Source organism: Filicampus tigris, chromosome 5, assembly GCF_054856515.1.
Source record: "Filicampus tigris isolate MCC_2025a chromosome 5, RoL_Ftig_1.0, whole genome shotgun sequence".
Classification (NCBI taxonomy): Eukaryota; Metazoa; Chordata; class Actinopteri; order Syngnathiformes; family Syngnathidae; genus Filicampus; species Filicampus tigris.
The window spans coordinates 25,437,235-25,456,995 of record NC_141221.1 but is presented as its reverse complement, the minus strand read 5'-3'; the positions used below and the strand labels follow the sequence as shown (position 1 = coordinate 25,456,995).

General features: G+C 40.0%; 1 protein-coding gene across 2 annotated transcripts in view; it reads right to left on the bottom strand.

Moving 5' to 3' along the window:
• Nucleotides 1-19,761, bottom strand: part of nsmfb (NMDA receptor synaptonuclear signaling and neuronal migration factor b) — a 49,594-nt gene that overhangs the window by 12,581 nt on the left and 17,252 nt on the right. Inside the window, exons 2-12 of one of the 2 annotated variants that reach the window (XM_086032017.1) lie at nt 18,230-18,291; nt 15,471-16,220; nt 13,175-13,247; nt 10,688-10,756; nt 7,113-7,165; nt 6,092-6,181; nt 4,957-5,084; nt 4,741-4,824; nt 2,607-2,640; nt 2,320-2,390; nt 1,748-1,827 (exon numbers count right to left, since the gene is read on the bottom strand). In XM_086032017.1, coding sequence (XP_085888143.1) covers nt 1,748-1,827; nt 2,320-2,390; nt 2,607-2,640; nt 4,741-4,824; nt 4,957-5,084; nt 6,092-6,181; nt 7,113-7,165; nt 10,688-10,756; nt 13,175-13,247; nt 15,471-16,220; nt 18,230-18,291 — 1,494 coding nt within the window. The remainder of the gene's footprint in view (nt 1-1,747; nt 1,828-2,319; nt 2,391-2,606; nt 2,641-4,740; nt 4,825-4,956; nt 5,085-6,091; nt 6,182-7,112; nt 7,166-10,687; nt 10,757-13,174; nt 13,248-15,470; nt 16,221-18,229; nt 18,292-19,761) is intronic. The other variant, XM_086032018.1, reaches the window with a different exon arrangement.

The window sequence follows — 19,761 nt, the reverse complement described above, 5'->3', positions numbered from 1 at the left end:
GATTAAAAAAAAAAATGTGTGCGCACATGGCGCGCAGCCTCGGCCTCCTGCCGCCGAAGCTTCGTAGCAATAGCACGTTAGCTCGTCCCCACTCGCGCTCAGCTCCTCGGCTTGCTTCGTCCCGGCCGGCAAGCGTGGGCAGCGTCAGTGACTCTGAGCGTGCGCTAGGCTCTTCCAACGGATTTCCACAGCTGCAGCGGCCGCTGGACACCGCGGTGGCAGCAGTCGCCCTTCACGGGGTCGGCGATCCGGCCCGGCCGGCTCATTCGGTCGACGCCTAGCCATAGAATGACGTGATGCGGCTCATGACCCAAAGTCAGAATTGGCTAAGTACATCTAATTGCAAAATTGAACCAACAAGTTCAACACACAAATGCACATATTCAGCTAATATTTAGCTTATATCATACGTAGCTGCAGCATATACAGAAATACTGTACATACAGATACATCCTATGGTTACATAGACTGCTTCGATTAGATAGACTTGCCTTGCTTACCCTTAAAATGCAGCGTTGTTTTTGTCATATATATTTTCTTTCTAAAGTATAACAAGGTTAGCCAATCAATTGGTGTTCAGTAGCACGCTTTTAGTAACAGCTGAAAGACACGCGCGTACGTGTGTGGGAAGTGTATGTGTGTGTGTTTGAAAAGGGCTGTGGGGCTGTTTGCGTGAGTTGAATCCAATGCTTGTTTTTTCAATTGAAGGGAAAGTCAACCCAAACATTTTTTTTTTTTGAAGAAGAATATGTTCTATGCCGGTCCCCTAGTTCAAACAAGGCATTCTTATTAATATTGTGTTTGTGGAATGTGAGTTAAGTTGTAAAATCCATCCATTTTATCTCAAGGGTCGGCCATTTTATTACTTCTGTCGCCTGAAAATGACATCACAGATGCGCTGAGGGCTCAAATAATGACCAATCATGGCTCAGTTTCAGAAAACAAGTGAGCTGTGATTGGTCGTTACGTGAGCCCTGAGCAACTGTGATATCATTTTCAGTTGAAAGACGTAACAAAATGGCCGCCCCTAGTGATGACTAAAAACAGGTGGATTAACTCTTATTCCACAAACGCAATATTTATCAGAATGCCTTGTTTCAACTAGTGGGTTTGCATGGAGCATATTCTTAAAAGATAATATGTTTGGGTTGACTTTGCTTGAATAAAGTATTTGCATAAGAAAAATCAATCCTATTATTCATGTTAAGGATATTAAAATTCAAGAAAATAATGGAACAGAAAAATCAAGGGGAATTTTTTTTCAATAAATAAAATACACGATTAACTATGAGTTAACTATGAAAAATGTGATTAACTACGATTACAAATTTTAATCGCTTGACAGCACTACTTAAAACCCATTTGAGGAAATGTGTTTTTTTTTTGCTTTTTAAACCTCTTTCAGATTTTAACATATTTCAATAATAAAACTGCAACTCAAGTAAAGTGTATTTTAAATACATTAAAAGGTTATTTATTTTTGGATGTAATATGATACAAATTTGGCCCAACATCTTCAATGAGTATATTTACAAAAATCGTTGGCGTCGGGCCAAAATCTCAAAGGTCACATTTTGGTGAATTTCATATTTTCTCAAAAATCTATCCTATTGGTCAGTCCACATGCATGGGTGTTATTTTTACACATGTGACTGACTGATTCAAAGTGTTGAAAATGACTAGCTCTCTATATATATGTGTGTGTGTGTGTGTGTGTGTGTGTGTATTTAAGTATAGAAATGCTTACTGGATCATATCCTCCTCCTTTTCTACTTTGGCAAAGGTGGCCACTTTATTCTTCAGTAGATACAGATGACCTGGTCCTCCCTAGGGAAAGATTCATAATAAAGCTCATAACATCATGGGTCAAACATTATCTTTGTTGCAACCAAAAAGCGGTAAGGAATATATTATTTGTTTTGATACCATTAACAACTTCTTTTGCAACTCATACTGAAATGGAACCATGGTAACAGTATTTTTTTTTAAGGGACCAAAAAGAAATTTCTGTAAACGTGAAGTGCCGAGGTTACAAAATCAGCACTTTTGAGATGATCACCCATATACTTAACGAAAAGAGATAAAGATAACTAAAACCTGTAAATACAATAATTGACAGGTTCTATATAAGAATATATAGTGGATCAAATTTAGGGGCACAGTGATAATTATTCCGCACATATATATTATATTATCCGCACATGCTGCTCAGTAAAATATGGCTAAGGCAATGTTAAGTCGACATCTTTGTATGTCATATATGACATGTTATGAATAATGTCACAGTATTCCTAAAATACTGCCCATCTTGTCACTCACTTGGCAGAAAATGAGCATGTTCCAAATTTTGCATCCTTTTCTGTAGGCAGTCAGCTTCTTCTTGATCTCCTCTGAGTGTCATGGTGTGAATCAGGCAGAGAGAGGGAGAGAGAGAGAGAGAGAGAAGGGTGTCATTTTTCACCACTCAAATGATGAAACACATATGTTGTCTGTCCCTTGACAGTATCATGTCAAACAATGAATCATCTCTGCGCCTCAACAACTGAAAATTTGCCACCTTGTCCTTCCCACCTACGTACAGCATTGTGCCTACTGCTCATACTCACCAAGGATGTCGTCAAATGTAGCATGTTCGTGGTCCTGAAAATAGGAGAGTAACAAGCATCGTTTCACCACATCGAACAGAGAAGTACAAAGAAAGGTGCAGATTTCTTTTCACACATAACAACAAATATTTAGTTCAGTGCTCAGATTTCTTTGAATGTAATATAATGACCAATGACAAGCTCATGCTCTCTGCCCTGCACAGCATTATAAATAATACCTACATTTATGTACTGTAATACGGAATAAAAAGATCATTCAAATCAAGGCAGTTAAGTAATGACAGCTTTGTTTAAATGCAAACCATCAAGGCAGTGTTAATGAAAAACAACTGAATGACCTAATTCAGGTCAGCTAAATTCAGAAGTTAATACATGAATTTGTAATGTATAATGCGGACAGATGTTTGACACTTTAGATGGGATCTTCTCAATATAATGGCTTTGTTTTTACTTATATTACATGATTACAATGGTCAGTTGTTAAATTATTTTGTAAATGTTTAGATTTTTTGTGTTAATATAATGCGTTTTTTGGGGGGCAGCGGGGGTAATGTGGTTACTTTTTTAAATGAATTGCATCATCCATAAAGCTAATATTGTCTAATATTTTGACCCTTATATAGTTTATCTTAACAGTATACCCCTCAGTAAGTAAATTTGAGCTACTCGTTTCCAGAGGTGGGAATTCTGTCAGTGCTGACGGAAATTCCGTCAAAATCCGTCAATCAGTAAATGACGGATGCCCATTTTGCTGGCGAATGACAAATGAGGGGACTTCAAACTTCTAAAAACGGACAGACGAAGCATCGATGGAAGTGAGTTTTCGTCCATCACTGGAATCGTCATTAATCGGGTCAAGTACGGATGGACCTTTTCACTGATGAACTCCCGTTTTGCTGACGACTGACGGAAACAAGCGCCCTGTGTCTCACATGTTTGTTCGTGGCGGTAAATATACCCCGCAGTTGCTTCAAACCGACTGCATTGACTATGGGCACATCTCATTCCTCTAATTGCACATTCCTAGGTCCTCGCTCCTCTGTATACATGCTAGCACCTCCCACCTGAAATTCCATCGAGGAGGGAGGAGGTAGAAATGTTTTGGTGTAATGAGACAATGGCTCTAAGATGTCGTCATTTGATGGAGATGACTGCTCAAGATGACGTCACGTCATGGACGCGTGGCAGAATTTTTACTGTCACCACAAATGTCCACTTTTTGCTTTTTGTTTCAATTGGGTTTAAATTGAAGTCATATATCCACATTGTTACGCTTTACAACTTTGCAAATGCAATGGTGCCTGTATTATTTTGATTTGTTGCCATGACAACAGAAATCTACCTTTCTCTATCTTTGTTTGAGTGGAATATTTTATGTACTGTGTGTGTATTTATTTGCATGTAAACCTTTATGGCTGTGGTTTTATGCTAAATTTTGGTGAAATTATTTATTTTGAAAATATTCTGTACCCGGTTTGGGTCACGTATGCCGGATGTATAGCAGACAGACAGAGAGAGGAGACCGTTATGACGTGTTCAATTATCTTTGATTTATCTACTACTGGGTTACAAGGCGCACGCCTTGTGTTATATTTTGTTTATTAATTGAGTGTGTGAGTCAAAGACATGATTGTAAATATCAATTGCAAACATTATGGAATATATCGGTTTTGGTTTTCACGGTACGAGGCGTGGTTCTTTACCGGAGGAGATACACTATTTGTGCTACAAAATAATGTGACGTAGTGAGTAGTAGTAGAAGAAGAAGCTCTGTCAGTCCTTAAAATAGCGGTACGAACTTTAATTCAGCCAAGGTGGAAGCGCAATTAAAATAGCAACGACGAAGTGACAGACTGACGATGACAGATTTGGTCGCCTTGAAGTAATGACAGAGCAGCAAAATTTACTGACGCGCACACCTGTGCTCTTTTCAACAAGATCACCTAAGAAGCAAATAAGCATCAATGTCACCTTCAGTAAGGTCTGGCTTGGACTAACAAATGAACAAACTAGTATGCTATGGTAAAGTTGGATTTATTTTCTTTGCAGAAGGTTTGAAATGCTTATAACCATAAAATATAAACTTAGAGCACAGTTTGGCGGGTCTGAAAAGCTTGTACTAAGTTCCACTCACATAAAGTATTGGAATGATGGAAGGGTCATCCCTACGAATGATGTTAGGAACATATTCAGCCTTTGGAACCTTGGAGGATATAAGCTGAGGGAGGCAAATAAACACGCAGAACGAGAGTGAGAGCTCAATATCACTGACCGCATCGTATGAAGTTATATACGAACCGTACTCATAGAATAATGTCAACATTGCAGAAGAGTGAACTAATATCCTTACAATGATTTTAGGTGGGATGAAGTCATCTCCTTCACAGGCGACTCTCTCCATCTCTCTTTCATCCCCCCAGTCTGCATCCTCATCCAACTCTTCATTGAGGGTCCCTGATGAGGTCTGGATATCGCCACCTGGCTCAGACACGCACACACACAGCGACAAAGGGTGAGATGAAAGAATAAGAGAAACTGAATACGTGCATCACTTAAAAGTACTGCACCTGTTGTTTTATTTAGGAATAATAGGGGTGGGAGTTCACAAAAACGTCTCTAATGATCCCAGACAGTTACAACTAGCATCTACAATACAAATTAACCAGATGGAGTAAACATTGAAATAAACAGTGTACAGAACAAGCAGTGAGTGAGGCAATAATGACAAAAAGAACATGCAAAAAGGGTGCAATGCGTCTTTATTTGTGTCTTTATAAATATATAAGTGGGTAAAAGTGCGTTACAATTTATTCATGTACCGTAAATTTCTGGTTTGGTCTTACTCCTAGTTAGAAATGAAACTTGACTTGCCAGTACAATTGCAGTTCTACAACTGTGACGCTGGTATGATTTAATTCCGTTTTTATTATTCCTAAATGGGAAAAAAATCCAAATGGAACAAACAGAATGTCAGCCAATATCCCAAATTGAATTGTATTCCACCTTGGAGGTTCTGCTGTTGCAAGAAATCTGAATCAACTGTTAAATTGTCAAGACCAGAACACATTAAACTACACTGCCAACCTACTGCAAATATTTTTGCCCAAAAAATGCTCAAAGGTTCTGCTGTTGCAAGAAATCTGAATCAACTGTTAAATTGTCAAGACCAGAACACATTAAACTACACTGCCAACCTACTGCAAATATTTTTGCCCAAAAAATGCTCAAATTTAAAATATAGTTTCTTATTAATATCATGATATTCAAATGTATTCTGATAATATGAGCTGCATGAATTTGCAGCCTTAGTTTATTTACGATCTCAATCCATATGGATTTTAAGTAGTGCGTCAATCCTATTTGTGAAAGCACATTTTCCTTGTCCTACTATTTGAATATATTCTTCTTGTGCTTGCATGCACTATAGTCTAAGTGTTGTCTTTGTCTGTCCATGGGGGCGAGTGATGGAGAGGGTGCTGACTCACTGTCTCTGGAGTCATGCAGTGAGTCAGGCTTGACAGGGGTGGGATCACTCCACGAGCGGCTGAAACTCTTGGCTCTGCGATCTGCAAAGGCTGATGATTACAAGAAAAAGACAGTTATTTACAATTCACGTGTACTTTCTCACTCTGAAAGAGCAGTAAGCCAAAGACGCCAGACGCTCTATTTAGCAAAATGTTACTCTGTGATTCAGGGGGAACGTTATACGTGTTTGTGAAGGGTAATTGTCTCTATATTGTTTTCAGCTAATGTTGCATGGTCATTTAATTTGTTGGGTATTGATTAAAGATTTACTTCTATGGTAAGTTAATGCAAAGCACATTATATGTCAAAAAGAAGGGTGTAGCAAAAACTGGTTTGAACCAGAAAACCGTTTTTTGATTCAAATTCCATTCCATTCAAAAGGTGCGTGTGCACCGAATCGAACCGAATCGTTCAACTTTGAAATGTATCAAAATACGTATCGAACTGTCTTTTATTGGAGGGATATATCTTAGAAGGGATTGGCACATTTACAGTACTGACAAATTCATTTAAATGTGCGTAAAATAACAACAAAAAAGTCAATGCATCTTACACTACCGAACTGAGCCATACTATATCGAATCGAATCGTAATCTCAGTGAGTCGAACCGTCAAATCGAACCGTCCTTGAATCGTTTCGCACCTAACATCTCAAAAACCACATTGAATCGTCTTTTGTGGAGAGATGCACACCCCTATTAAAAAGGTAGTATTTGGTAGTGATTTCAAGTCTGGTGAGATAATTATTTGCTGCAGAGCTGCCAAGATACTGTGAGACGACGGCGAGGTCATCACAGCATGAGGATCTAGATGCAATAGCACATAGTGTACCTCCGACGAGTACCGACATTTGTCCTTACATTTCATCCACACCTATTTTATTTTACCATAAAATCCAGAGAGCAAATTCATTCCTAACAGATGAACATGAACCGACAGCAGCACCTTCACATGCATGGACAGTGCCAAACATTCACTTACTCTGGACCTTCATCCTTCGGCTTCCCACCATCCTCAGGTGTTTGCGGAAGTTTCTATCATGTTAAGGAACAGAAGAATTGACAGATGTCAGGAACAGGCAGCATAATCACAGGGAAAAGGTACCGTAACATCTTTTGAAAACACAGCGGAACACACAGGTAATGACGACGTTATGCTGCAGCTGATGTTGGGTGAACAAAGGTGAGTGCACAGTGTACATAACATGGATCAACTCATAATGCAATAGGAGACCACACGATGACATGTACAAACAAGTATTGAGTGTTTTGAAAATGTTTGTGCTTTGCTCGGGTGTCTCCTTGAACAGTCAAGTACTGATTGCAACCATGTCTGCGATTTCTTGTTTTCCCCATCAAAGGCAACACTTGAACCAAGTATGAAACTACTTGAAGCGAGAAATGGACCAGAGGTCTGCCTTAAGAGGTTTACAAATGGAACAATGTATGGCCCGAAAGTGCTTTATTATTCAACATGACTTTGCCTGAAAGTGAGGTTTCAGTGCTGTGCAACTTAAACTCAAACACTAACATATTTGTCAGGCATGCTGATTCTGCTCTCTCTCGCTCTCTCTCTCTCAGTAGGTTTGACTTACTATTATGGAAATTCAAAGTGGGGAATTTCAAAATGATTGAAATAATCTGCAGTAAATGTGCATCTGTACATTTTGTAATCTCTTAATTCTGTGTTGATTTCAGTTCGTGTAACGGAAATATTGCGTGACCATAAAAACCAATTCACAAGTACTTTTTGAAACCAAATCCACCCGAATGTCATGTTAATGCCAAGTCATTAAGTTTAACAGTTGATCATTTTTGGGATTCTGAGACATTGCGCTGCAAATTAAAGGCATTCCATGACAGTGCTGACTGTGGGAGTCGTGAATGTGGAGCCTAAAATAGAGGCATGACTCAGAGGAGAGGAAGATCTATCAGTCAGCAAACACTTTTTACTGAGTGACAACAGCTTTTAAAATCGCTTCACACCCACGCACCGAGTCTGGAGTGAAACTCATGGCAGTGTGTGCAAAGTATCTACACTGTGACCTTGACAAAAAAAAATACAAATAAAAATACAAGTCTTGCATACATGTATCATTTGTAAAGCCGGATGAGATACACCTGTCTGTTAAAAGCAACACATTTTGAGGTCTGATAAGGCACTCGCACGCACGCACACAAACATACAGGCGCAAAAGTTAAAAGTCAACTCCCCTTCCTGACATACACACTTACACTCTCAAATAGACTTTTTTTTTTTTTTTTAAACTCAGACGACCAGATCCACAACAGGATGCATTAACGAAAGATACTGAGTTCCTAAAGCCACAATTGCACCGAGTAGTCTCTTTCAGTTCAGTTTGTCAAGGTAAATCCTTAACTGAGCCTGATCTAAACCCAAAACAGCATACATTGTTTTCATCTGCTCAAGACAAGACCAAAGGCAGCAAGACCCACAAACAAAAAAGAATTAAGGCCAGAAAAGCAACTCAAGGGGAGACATTTTGTGGGCTTTCATTGAAATATTCAAAATTAGGGTTACATACATAAACTCTCACTTGTCCAAATATTTCTCGGCTCTTAAAATTTGAGGTAAACACAAAGGTTGAAATTGTTAAATGCCATAGATGGAAGTCCCTAGTTTTTCTACACAATCAAGTCTTGATTATATGAATTCAAATCTCTTCCATTTTGCGGTATATAAAGCCACAAACTACAACAACGTGGCAACAAGTGACATCATACCAGAGTAAGCTACATGTGTTTGATCCAGAAAGAGAAGACCACCGTTACCACAAATTTGTATTCTTCCTTGATGGTACACCCAAATAGCATCCAAAAAGTGGTAAGAATCTGTGGTTTTGGATGCAGCCTATTGTGCTTGAACCTCAGTTCTGTTTTTCTCTCTATTATTAACTGCTTCAGGCCAATTATTATTGCAGCTTTCATCTCCTTGTGGACACATTTCACATATTTGACTCAGGGGCCACATTGGCTATAGAGTAGTTTGCTGGCATCAACTCAGTCCTGGTGAAATAGTCTTGAGGAACATCCGAATCCACATTTGCTTCTAATTACATGCCAGCCCTGTGTAAACAGTCTGGTTGGTTACTTTCCTTCAACTTTCTACATGGAAGAATGAGGCAGCAATGTAAAGGGATTTTAAAGTGGAAGTCAATGCAAACATTTGTTTTCAAGAATATGTTCTATGCAAGCCTACTAGTTCAAACAGGGCATTCTGATAAATATTGCGTTTGTGGAATAAGTGTTAATCCACTCGTTTTTAGCCATCTCTGGGGGCTGCCATTTTGTTTTCTGTCAACTGAAAATGACATCACAACTGCTCACAACGACCAACGGCTCTGATTCAGAAAACAGGTCAGCCGTGATTGGTCGTTGTGAACAGTTGTGATGTCATTTTCAGTCGACAGAAGACAAAATGGCCGCCCCCAGAGACGGCTAAAAACGAGCGCATTTTGCTGCTTAATTTATATTCCACAAACGCAAAATTAATCAGAATGCTGTGTTTCAACTAGTGGGCCTGCTGGGAACATATTCTTGAAAAAAAATATGTTTGGGTTGACTTCCTCTTTAAGTACCTTTATGTAGATGAAGCCCATTTTTATCCCGACAACGGTAACTGCGATGTTGTTTATCACTCTACAAAAATAAATAAAAAATACACACGATGACTGCTTAGCTTTTCTCACTTTGGATTAACTCTACTGTAATGCAAGTTGGAGAAATTCTATGATGCAAAAGTCAAAATCAAAACTCATGGCTGTTTTGTGAAAGTCACATTAGTGATATAATTTGTACAGTACACGATATCCATCCATCCATTTTCTGAACCGCTTGTCATTAATAATAATAATGTACTTTGAATGCCAGGCTCTGATCCAGTCAGACTCTGTCTCTCGTCACGCAGCAGGTTGTACAATAAGGTCGAAATGGCACTAACACAGTTACCTGGAGTACTGACAGTAGAGGACGTGGTTACGCTGCTGGGTTGAGCACTCCGGAGCGGATCAAAAGCACGACCGTCATCTAAAAGTTATTGCATGCAGTGTGTGCAAATGCTTTTGCATAATAGTAGTGTTTCCTCCCTTAGACAAAATATGAATATAATTTGCAAGTATTGCAAGTTGCCATGTTGTTATTCTTTTGAGTAAAATGTAACCAAACGTTCGAGCGTTAGGCGCCATGTTTCTTGCCGCCCTAGTAAGAAACATCGCTGCACATCGTGTGTGGTGTGGTGATGTCATATGTCCCGACTGGAATTGAAAAGGGAATCGTTTAAAAAAACAGCATACGATGACAAGGAATTGAAACTTTGGGAACTCGCCCTCAACAAGAGCCTGTTTTTGATTTCCATCCCTAGTGACAAGTGTTATATTTTAGGGTAGCATTGAAAAATCAACAAGGTGTTCCTTTAGGGAAAGGGGAAATCAATATTTCATTGGCAAGAAGATGATTTTGCGCTTGTGCGATAGGGTTGCTGTTGAGCGGACGGTTTAGCTTAACACAGGACAGGACAGGAAAGCCAGGACATGGTACCTCTCGATCATGGTGGCTGCATCCTGCTCTCTTTTCCGTCTCTTTTTCTCGGCAATGCCCCGGAAAGCCCTGCCAGAATGTCAAAGTGTTAAGCGAGAATGTGGAGGGTGGGGAGGGGTTTGTGGGGTTTCAAATTCTGTTTCAGCCGGACCTGATCCGATGGGTTTTTGTCTGAACCCAATCTACAGTAAAACCAAGAGGTTAAAATGTGAGCAGAGCTTGAATAACAACAGGCTCAGTAGAGTTGAATGAGGTGTTAAGAGTTATTTATGGTTTCTCACAAGTTATTTCAGAATACACATTCTATACATTACGGAAACACCAACAGACACACACACACACACACACACACACTCGGAACATAACGCATGATAGCAAATAGACACACGTGTTTAACTTAGAAACTAAATTTCAAGTGTAACTTATCAACATCATTATTCCCGGGAAGTGCTTAGTTGACCAGTTACCTGTTTCCTAGAGCGATAACATGGAGTTTTAAACAAGACTTAACTGAACCAAACCATTTCAATGACTGTACAACTTGGTCAGCAATGGCTCTGACATGATGTCAGAAATAATGAGAATCAAGTGGCATTGTGTGTCAAATATGAAGTCATACCCTGCAGTCCTGTTTTGACTGACAATAGCCACTAACCCACTAGTGAAGGACAAGAAATGTCGGTATAGCGAATATTATCACTGCCCAGCCTGTGAATACACCTTCTTTTACCCATTGGATACCAGAATGTTGACAGGAGTAGAAAACTGTCACCAGATTGTCACTGGAATACTATTATTTTTAGATTTCTAGATTAATCACATTGGGTTTAATCCTGTTCTCTACATACAGCACATATTCTCATATCCATCAGATGTAGTGATGATTTACTGAAGGTGAAACCGTTTCTTCAAATAAGCAAATGATATTTCATGCATCACAATGTGTATTCTTTTTATACCAGGACTGAGTACAGTGTTCCCTCCTTTTTTGCAGGTGATACGTTCCAAGTAGCGAGGAAACACTGTATAAAAATCATCTAATAGTGATAGTAATCATTGTGGCTTTTTTTGGTTTGTAATGTACAGTATAAGGAGCATTACAATTCTGCTGCTTAATTGTGCACCTTTGTTTTCTAACGACTGAGTTGCTAATACACAATGTGGTTAATGAGGACAAAGTGAACTGAATAGCACAGGGCCACATGAGCAAAACATGGAGGAAAAAAAATGTTCAAGATGTGGTACTTGACTTGAAGAGGAACAAACAGGAAGGCAAATATGAAGAGTGTGGGCGAGTGGGTGGCAGGGTGAAGGAATTACTCACGATATTCTACAGTCGTGATTTGGGAAGCCGCCACAGAGAAAGCAGTGAAAGATAACAAGATAAGATACGTTAGCAGCATGGCCAAGCAAATACTCAATAATAATGATTCGACATCAGACGAATTGCATCACATTGACAGATCACAGGGGAGGTCACATGCGGTATGAACCCTCACCCAAATATTTTTGTTTACTCACTCTGGTGGAGTACAGGAGTGTCTTTGCAGCGGATAAGTGATCTTTCATACAGGTTACTTAAAGCGGAAGTCAATCCAAACATATTTTTTCAAGAATATGTTGTATGCAGGCCCACTAGTTGAACCACAGCATTCTGATTAAATGTGTTTGTAGAATATGAGTTAAGCAGCTAAATCCACCCCTTTTTAGCCATCTCAGGGGGCGGCCATTTTGTCACTTCTGTCACAGGTCAGCTGTGATTGGTCGTTACCTGAGCCCTGAGCAGTAGTGATATCATTTTCAGTCGAGTGTGTGACAAAATGGCCGCCCCCAGAGATGGCTAAAAACAGGTGGATTAACTCTAATTCCACAAACGCAATATTTATCAGAATGCCTTGCTTCAACTAGTGGGCTTGCATAGAACATATTCTCGAAAAAAATATGTTTGGGTTGACTTCCCTTTTAGGTATAAGCAATATATGAAGCAAATGACGTGATCATAATATCATTAACAAAGTCAAGTCAAGAAAAGTCAATACTGTACATTAAAACTGCACAATTCATAGTGTCATTTTATTGTGGGCAGCCTAAGGCCCACTAGTGCAATAATCATGTTTATTAATCAGCATCTTGATATGCCAAATCCATGGATGGACCATCTCGACAAAGGAGACGTGTTCACTAACACAGATTTAGACTGATTTGTAAACTATAATAGGCCTTTTGTGTACATAAAAAAAAATCATAGATCTTTGAATTCAACCATGAAAAATGACAGCAAAAACAAAAGTGATGTTTAGTGTTGTTATTACCCCAAATACCTACACAGTAACTGAAATATAGTATGACTCTGGAACTTTACAAGATGTGAAATGAATTATGATCTGGAATCTCTTTGATTTTATTTACTGACAGACCTGACTGCAACTTGATAGAAAATTATACACACTGAGAGAGAAAAAAATGGAGATTCTATGCTGTACTTACGCCTGCATGGTGGTAGTTGCTGTCTGAAAACTCAACATATTCTCTTTGGGGAACCAGCTATCAGAATTTTCATCTGTAATCACAGAAATAGGAATGGAGAATAGTCACAGGTGAGTTTTACTGAAGTGCATAAGGCTCTTGAATTAATTAAGCAATTTTTCTGCGTTACTTTAAAGACGAAGTCAACGCAAACTTTTTTTTTTCAAGAATATGTTATATGCAAGCCCACTAGTTGAAACAGGGCATTCTGATAAATATTGTGTTTGTGGAATAAGTGTTAATCCACTCGTTTTTAGCCACCTATGTGGGCGGCCATTTTGTCTTCTGTCAACTGAAAATGACATCACAACTGCTCACAACGACCAATCACGGCTCAGATTCAGAAAACAGGTCAGCCGTGATTTTCAGTTGACAGAAGACAAAATGGCCGCCCCCAGAGATGGCTAAAACGAGTGCATTTTGCTGTTCAATTTATATTCCACAAACACAAAATTAATCAGAATGCCATGTTTCAACTAGTGGGCCTGCTGGGAACATATTCTTGAAAAAATATGTTTTGGGTGACTTCCGCTTTAAGGTATACTGCAAAATCTGACATTCCAATAATTACCTTAGCCAAGGACACATTTAAAAGCAAGATATCTATATTGTTATATACTGTTGTGATACAGCTACTGCGCAGCTATCGTTCAAAAGTAAAAAACATTCACTGCAACTTCACACAATGTAATGCTCATAGAAATGCCAATGAGCTCAAGAGCTACTGACATCTCAGACTGTAAAGGTCATCTTACTGTATGTTAAATTTAAAGTTCATGACCTTGCAACAAAGGCCTACAAAAGAATTTTCCTCTGAACAAACTTCCAGAACAAGGAAAAGAGAAGTAGGAATGTTGAACCATCATTTGCAGTGCCACACAAAAGGTTTTTTTGTATATTGTTTACGTAGGTGAACTCCTCTATATACAAACTAGGGATGCTCCGATCGATCGGGCACCGATCATGATCGGCCGATTTTAGTGAACAATTTCGTGATCCGCTGCGAGCAGAGGGGAGGGACGCAACACAAGGCTGCGAAGCATGAGCTGCGGGTGATCGGATGTTTTGATCGACAATAAAAGGCTTTGATCGAATATTCCGACCACCGTAGTTGGTGTGAACATAGCATTGTCTGCTGTGTGTGGAGTTTGCGTCTCGTAATACTGTATATGCCATGAAAAGGTACATCGGGGAGCATGGGCAAAAGTTTCGACACAAGCAACTTAATCCGACATTTGAAGAACAAGCAATTGGGAGACTATGGTGAGTTTACGAGGCTTACTACATTGAAGAAAGTCAAGGCGGACACAGCGCGGTATAAGTGGCATTATTGCCACAGGGAGATGCATTGTAGGTCACTTGTGGGCAACAGACCCACTATATCATTTTATAATTCACAAAGAGATTAACAGTGACTTTTTTCTCGTTGACAAATGCACAAGATAGTTTGTCTATGCACAAGACAGTAAAGTTCCTGAGTCATTTCGATTTAGGGAATCATTGAATAGTTTATTCAAGTGAAGCCTGCATATTTTTTCTACTTTGATTATATTCTGAACCATGCAATGTTTAGGTGGCATGTTATTTATTTGACTTTTTGCATAATTAAGTCTTTTGAGACTGCTGATTATTTTGATTTGTTAAAAACTGTTACTAAAAGCTGCTAAATTTAAGTTTTTCAGTTATCTTTGTGACTGAGTAATCGTTGTATTGTGCCATCAACGGTTTTGTATTTCTTCATGCTTTTGAAAATATATAAAGTTTTCTGTCAAAATTACGGCAATAATATGGCTGTTTTTTTTCAGATAATATTGCATAATAGCAGTCACCATGAATGGAAAAATATACAGATATTCCATGTGATCGGAATCGGTATCGGCCAATCTCACTCATGCATGAGATTCCATAAAACCTGATCGGAACATCCCTAATACAAATGTATTAATAAGTCAAACATGACAATTTGCCCCATACCTTAAATCATGCCAAACTGGCAATGATGTGGATGAAAAAAACGCCTTAGAAACCTCAATAAAGTGAAGTGATATTGCAAGAGGTTATTCCTGCTCGAATTTCCACAAGGTTTTTATATAATGGGTTCTACTCATTTTTCTAGACACTGCTTCTGCATTTCTGGTCCTAAGTCCGCTCGGATAGGCTAGCTTGTGATGCCAAACAGAATAAGCAGTATAGAAAACGGCTGAATGGATGACTATCAATAATGATTTGATCCATTATGACTTCTAACATGCATTACCCCTGTCATCAGTCGACGTTCTATCCTCACTGTACATCCTCTCCAGTTTCTTAAGGTGCTTCCTCCCATCCCGTGGTGAGGTATCCAGGTCCAGGGAGCGCTGACTTTGACACGGAGCACGAATGCAGGCCACACAGTCTGGAGTGCTGTCATCTCTTGATCCCCCTTTCCTCATGCTCCAGTCTCGGATGTTACTAGCACTGTCAGAGCTCTGCAATGACTGAGATGATGACAAAGGGCCCCCACGATTCTGGTGGGCATGGTAATGGTTACTGCGGTGATGGCTACTGCGGTAATGGCTACTACGGGTAGATGCAGACGATCGCTGCTCGGTGCAAGATGAGTTGTAGTATTGCGTTTGGGAAAGTGGGTCATCCTTGCCGCTCTTCAGCACCTCCAGTTCCAGGCTTTCCTCACTGCCTTGGCCCAGAGTCATCCCTACCTCTTTTGTGATTGTGTACACTCTAGCTGGCTTCACTGTCACACTCCCCTGTGAATCTCTAGCACTTGGTGGGTTCTCTGTGGAGAGACTCCGCTCAGTAGAGAGTCTACGTTTAGAAGGTGCCTGAGCTTTGAGTGCGTTTGCCTGAGGTTGGGCTTGTATCTGGGCACTACGATTGGACTGCCCAGCCTTGCTTGATTTAACAGTGGGTAAAGAGTGGCTCTGCGGTGGCAGATTGTTGTTGTGCAAGTGGCTGACGTCTGGAGAGTCACAGCTATGGCCAGGGAAGGTGTCAGACAACAGATGATCTACAGTCAAAATGAAAATGAGAATAGGAAAGTCAATGAATGTCATTACAGAAAAAAACCTTACACCTAATCATTTCATTTCACCTAATCATGTGCAGATTTTTTAGGGTTGACTACAATTGTAGCATAGAATTCCAATGTTCTGAGTAAAAATGGAAAATGGAAGGCAATATGGAGTTGGAAAAAACTTTGGCCATGTAATATAACAGATTCCAACCTTCTATAAATAAGATTTAGGAATGTGCCTTTGGGAATGTTGTCCATTCATCCAGAATAACATTTGTGATGTCTGAGGTCAGTGATGTTGGATGAGACGTCCTGGCTCACAACACCTGCTCTACTTTATCTCAAATGTGTTTAATGGGGTTGAGATAAGGGCTCTTTGCGGGTCCGTTGAGATCACCCACACCAAAATCATCCAACCATGGTTCTATGGATCTTGATGTGTATACTGGGACAGTTATTCCACAAAAGAAAACAGACTCTCCCAAACAAGAGCTGATAAGCATTGTCCAAAATGTAGTGGTTGAGTAAAAATGCCCTACACCATTATTAATAGGGGTGTAACCGTACGCTAAATCACATTTCGCTTTGGTTCGTTTTTTTGGAAACTTCGGTTCGGTATGTTTTCGGTACAAAAAAACAGATTTGGTTTTTTTTTAAATATGTTTTTTTGAAAAGATGACAAGTAAATGGTACATTTTTTAGAAAAAACAAGTAATAGTGAACCGTTTGGGTGAATTTCTAAGAAATTACACCAGAATAAAAAAATACACAAACAATAAAGATCTCTTAATTTTGTAAATTATCAAGACAATGAAATCTTTAAACACTCAGCAGCACTAGCCGATGACACACCTAAGTATTCAAGTTGAACACAAGTTGTCATTAAAGTACATGTATACACTTTGAAAAAAAAATACATACAATAACAGTAACAATTATTGCTAACTATATTATTACTATTTTTATAATGAAAAAATACAGTAACTTTAAAAAGTTTTTGTGAAATTGTATACACTTTTTAGGCATTGAAATCTTTGAATGTTCAACAGCATATTGTAACGAATTGGGTTATCTGTGTTGTGGTCAGATTTGTGTGTTGCTGTGATGTTTCCGAGGTTCATGAATGCATCATACGGCAAGCGAATGGGGCAGCGGGGAAAGAAGAGCATGCAGTTGTACTTTAATTAATAAAAACGTGATTATTAAACTACGTCTGCCGGCGTGTTCCTGGAAGACGCTACAATATGATAAATCTCGCTGTTTAAGTTGAACGTTTTTGCTCCCTCATCTAAGAAACATTCACAGTCGGATGATGCCGTGCTTGTAAGACATGCTACAGTATCTACAACAGAGCCGCCAATCTCATGTAGCAATGTCTGCACACAACTTTGGGACTCCTCCACGTACCTTTCCCCATCTGCGATTTTAACAGGAAAGCCAGAATGTTCCCAAACAGGAGACCGCAGTGTACGCGGGGACCTTCGAGCTATGGCTCTTTTTTGGCTATCTCTTTTGTGCCGCCAGTCTCGTCTCCCGCACGCAACAGTCAGCATCCGTGCGTGAGCTCGCGCTAATAAGTGGACCGAACCGAACATGCCATACCGAAATGTATTAATACACCCGGGTGTACCGTTACACCCCTAATTGTTAATGTATTAAAATGGGGCCATTTCACAGATTTCAGTCAATATATCATAGTAGAGAAGCAGAGATCAGTGAAATATAAGCAGCCTTTTCATTGTGAAAGCTGCTCATTTCAATCTAACAATAATAATTCTGATTTAGAGAAAACTATGAAACTCTCAATGAAATCCTGATGGGTTGATGAACAAATTTTGTCCAATTCAGTACTAATTCTCTGCAAGCTAAAGTTCTTAACATTCCATTCATTAAAGGTTGCATGAATGGTCACATTTTACAGAACAACTGAGTATCTAAAGTGGAAAAAAAAACTCATTTAACCCCCGTCAGGTGAAATAACATGGTCTAATGACCTCACATACCTGCTCTGTCGCGGTTCTCTGAATTTGTATTGGACAAATATTCTCCAAATGCTCTGGCTGCCCTGTTAAGACACAATAAGTAGAGCAGAGAAAATAAAATTAATTGTGCAAATGTCAAAAGCTACGTTTCAATTGTTTTTAACACAACAACACTCTAAAGAAGGGAATCCACTACATCAAAGTTGGAGAGAAACCCAGACAACAGGCCTCCTCCTCACAGCCCCTGACTGGCAGCTGCAGGTCTACCCGGGAAATCAGCTGATGTTCCCCCAGCACATTGCAACAACATTTCTCCAGCCAGAAATTATTTTCACCTCTGAGATTTCAAAAAACCTGGTCATGTTGGAACTTACAGTGCCCTGGGAGGAGTTGACTGAGGAAGCAGATGAAATGAAACATGCCAAATATTAGGAACCTCTGGAGGAGTACAAGGGCAAGGGCTTGAGGTCTTTCTACCAACCCATAAAAGTTGGCTGTAGAGGATTTACAGGACGCTCACTCTGCAAAGTCCTCAGCCAATTGGGCGTCACAGCGGCGACCAAGGAAAGAGCCATTCAACTGTGAGTGACACTCAGAGAAACCAGAGAAATGCTGTGGATTAAGAGGGCAGACCGGTAGGTTGCTGGGACTCAAGTCGAGGCCCGATCAACCCAGGTCACCAGGGGGAGGGTGTCTGATGTTGTGAAACCCAAAACTCTCAATGACCTCAGGATACACCACTGAACATGTGTCACCTTGCATCCAAGTTTTCTGAGAATGTTTGTGAGGCCACTTCATAGACACAGGGTATCAACTAGATGATACCACTATAAAGGATCTAAGGGTCTAAGGAATAAGGCTATTTTCTAATGCTGCGGTCAGACGGAACGCGAATCAAGCGTATAAAGTCAATTAATTTTGCTTGGATAGGTGGGTATGTGTGCCGGGCAGCACAGATGATGCATCTGAAGCCACGCAAGTGGGGGCGGGCAATATGCTTATTCGCCCGTTTGCTGGCGTTGGAAGACGTGAACTCAAAGTGGCATCGCAGAAACAAAAATGCAAGAGGTTTGAATTGTGCATGATAGTTACAGGTACAAGGTCTTTGTAATTGGAAAAAAACAGTCAAAGAACAAAGTGTTCGACATGCAGGGATACATAGGCAAGTGGGGGCTGATGTTGGGGCTACAGAGTAGAGAGCACTGTTCGAGGTTAATTGTCTAACAGCTTCAGGAAAAGAAGCTGTTCCTCAGCCTGGTGGTCCTGCACCAGATGCTCCGTCGCTTGCAACCTGAGAGGTGAGTGAATGGATGAGGGAATGTGCAGGGTGGGTTAGGTTCTTGATGATGCAGCGAGCACTCTGTCTGCATCAGCTGGTGAAGATGTCTGTGGTTGCGGGGAGCCTGTATCCCACCATCTTCTTTACCGTCCTTTGAAGAGCCTTCCTTTCTGCAGCCGTGCAGTCGGTGTGCCATACTGTGATGATCTTGCCGATGACGCTTTCCACCACACATCTTTAGAAGCTCCCAAGGACGCAGCTCCCCAGTCTGGCA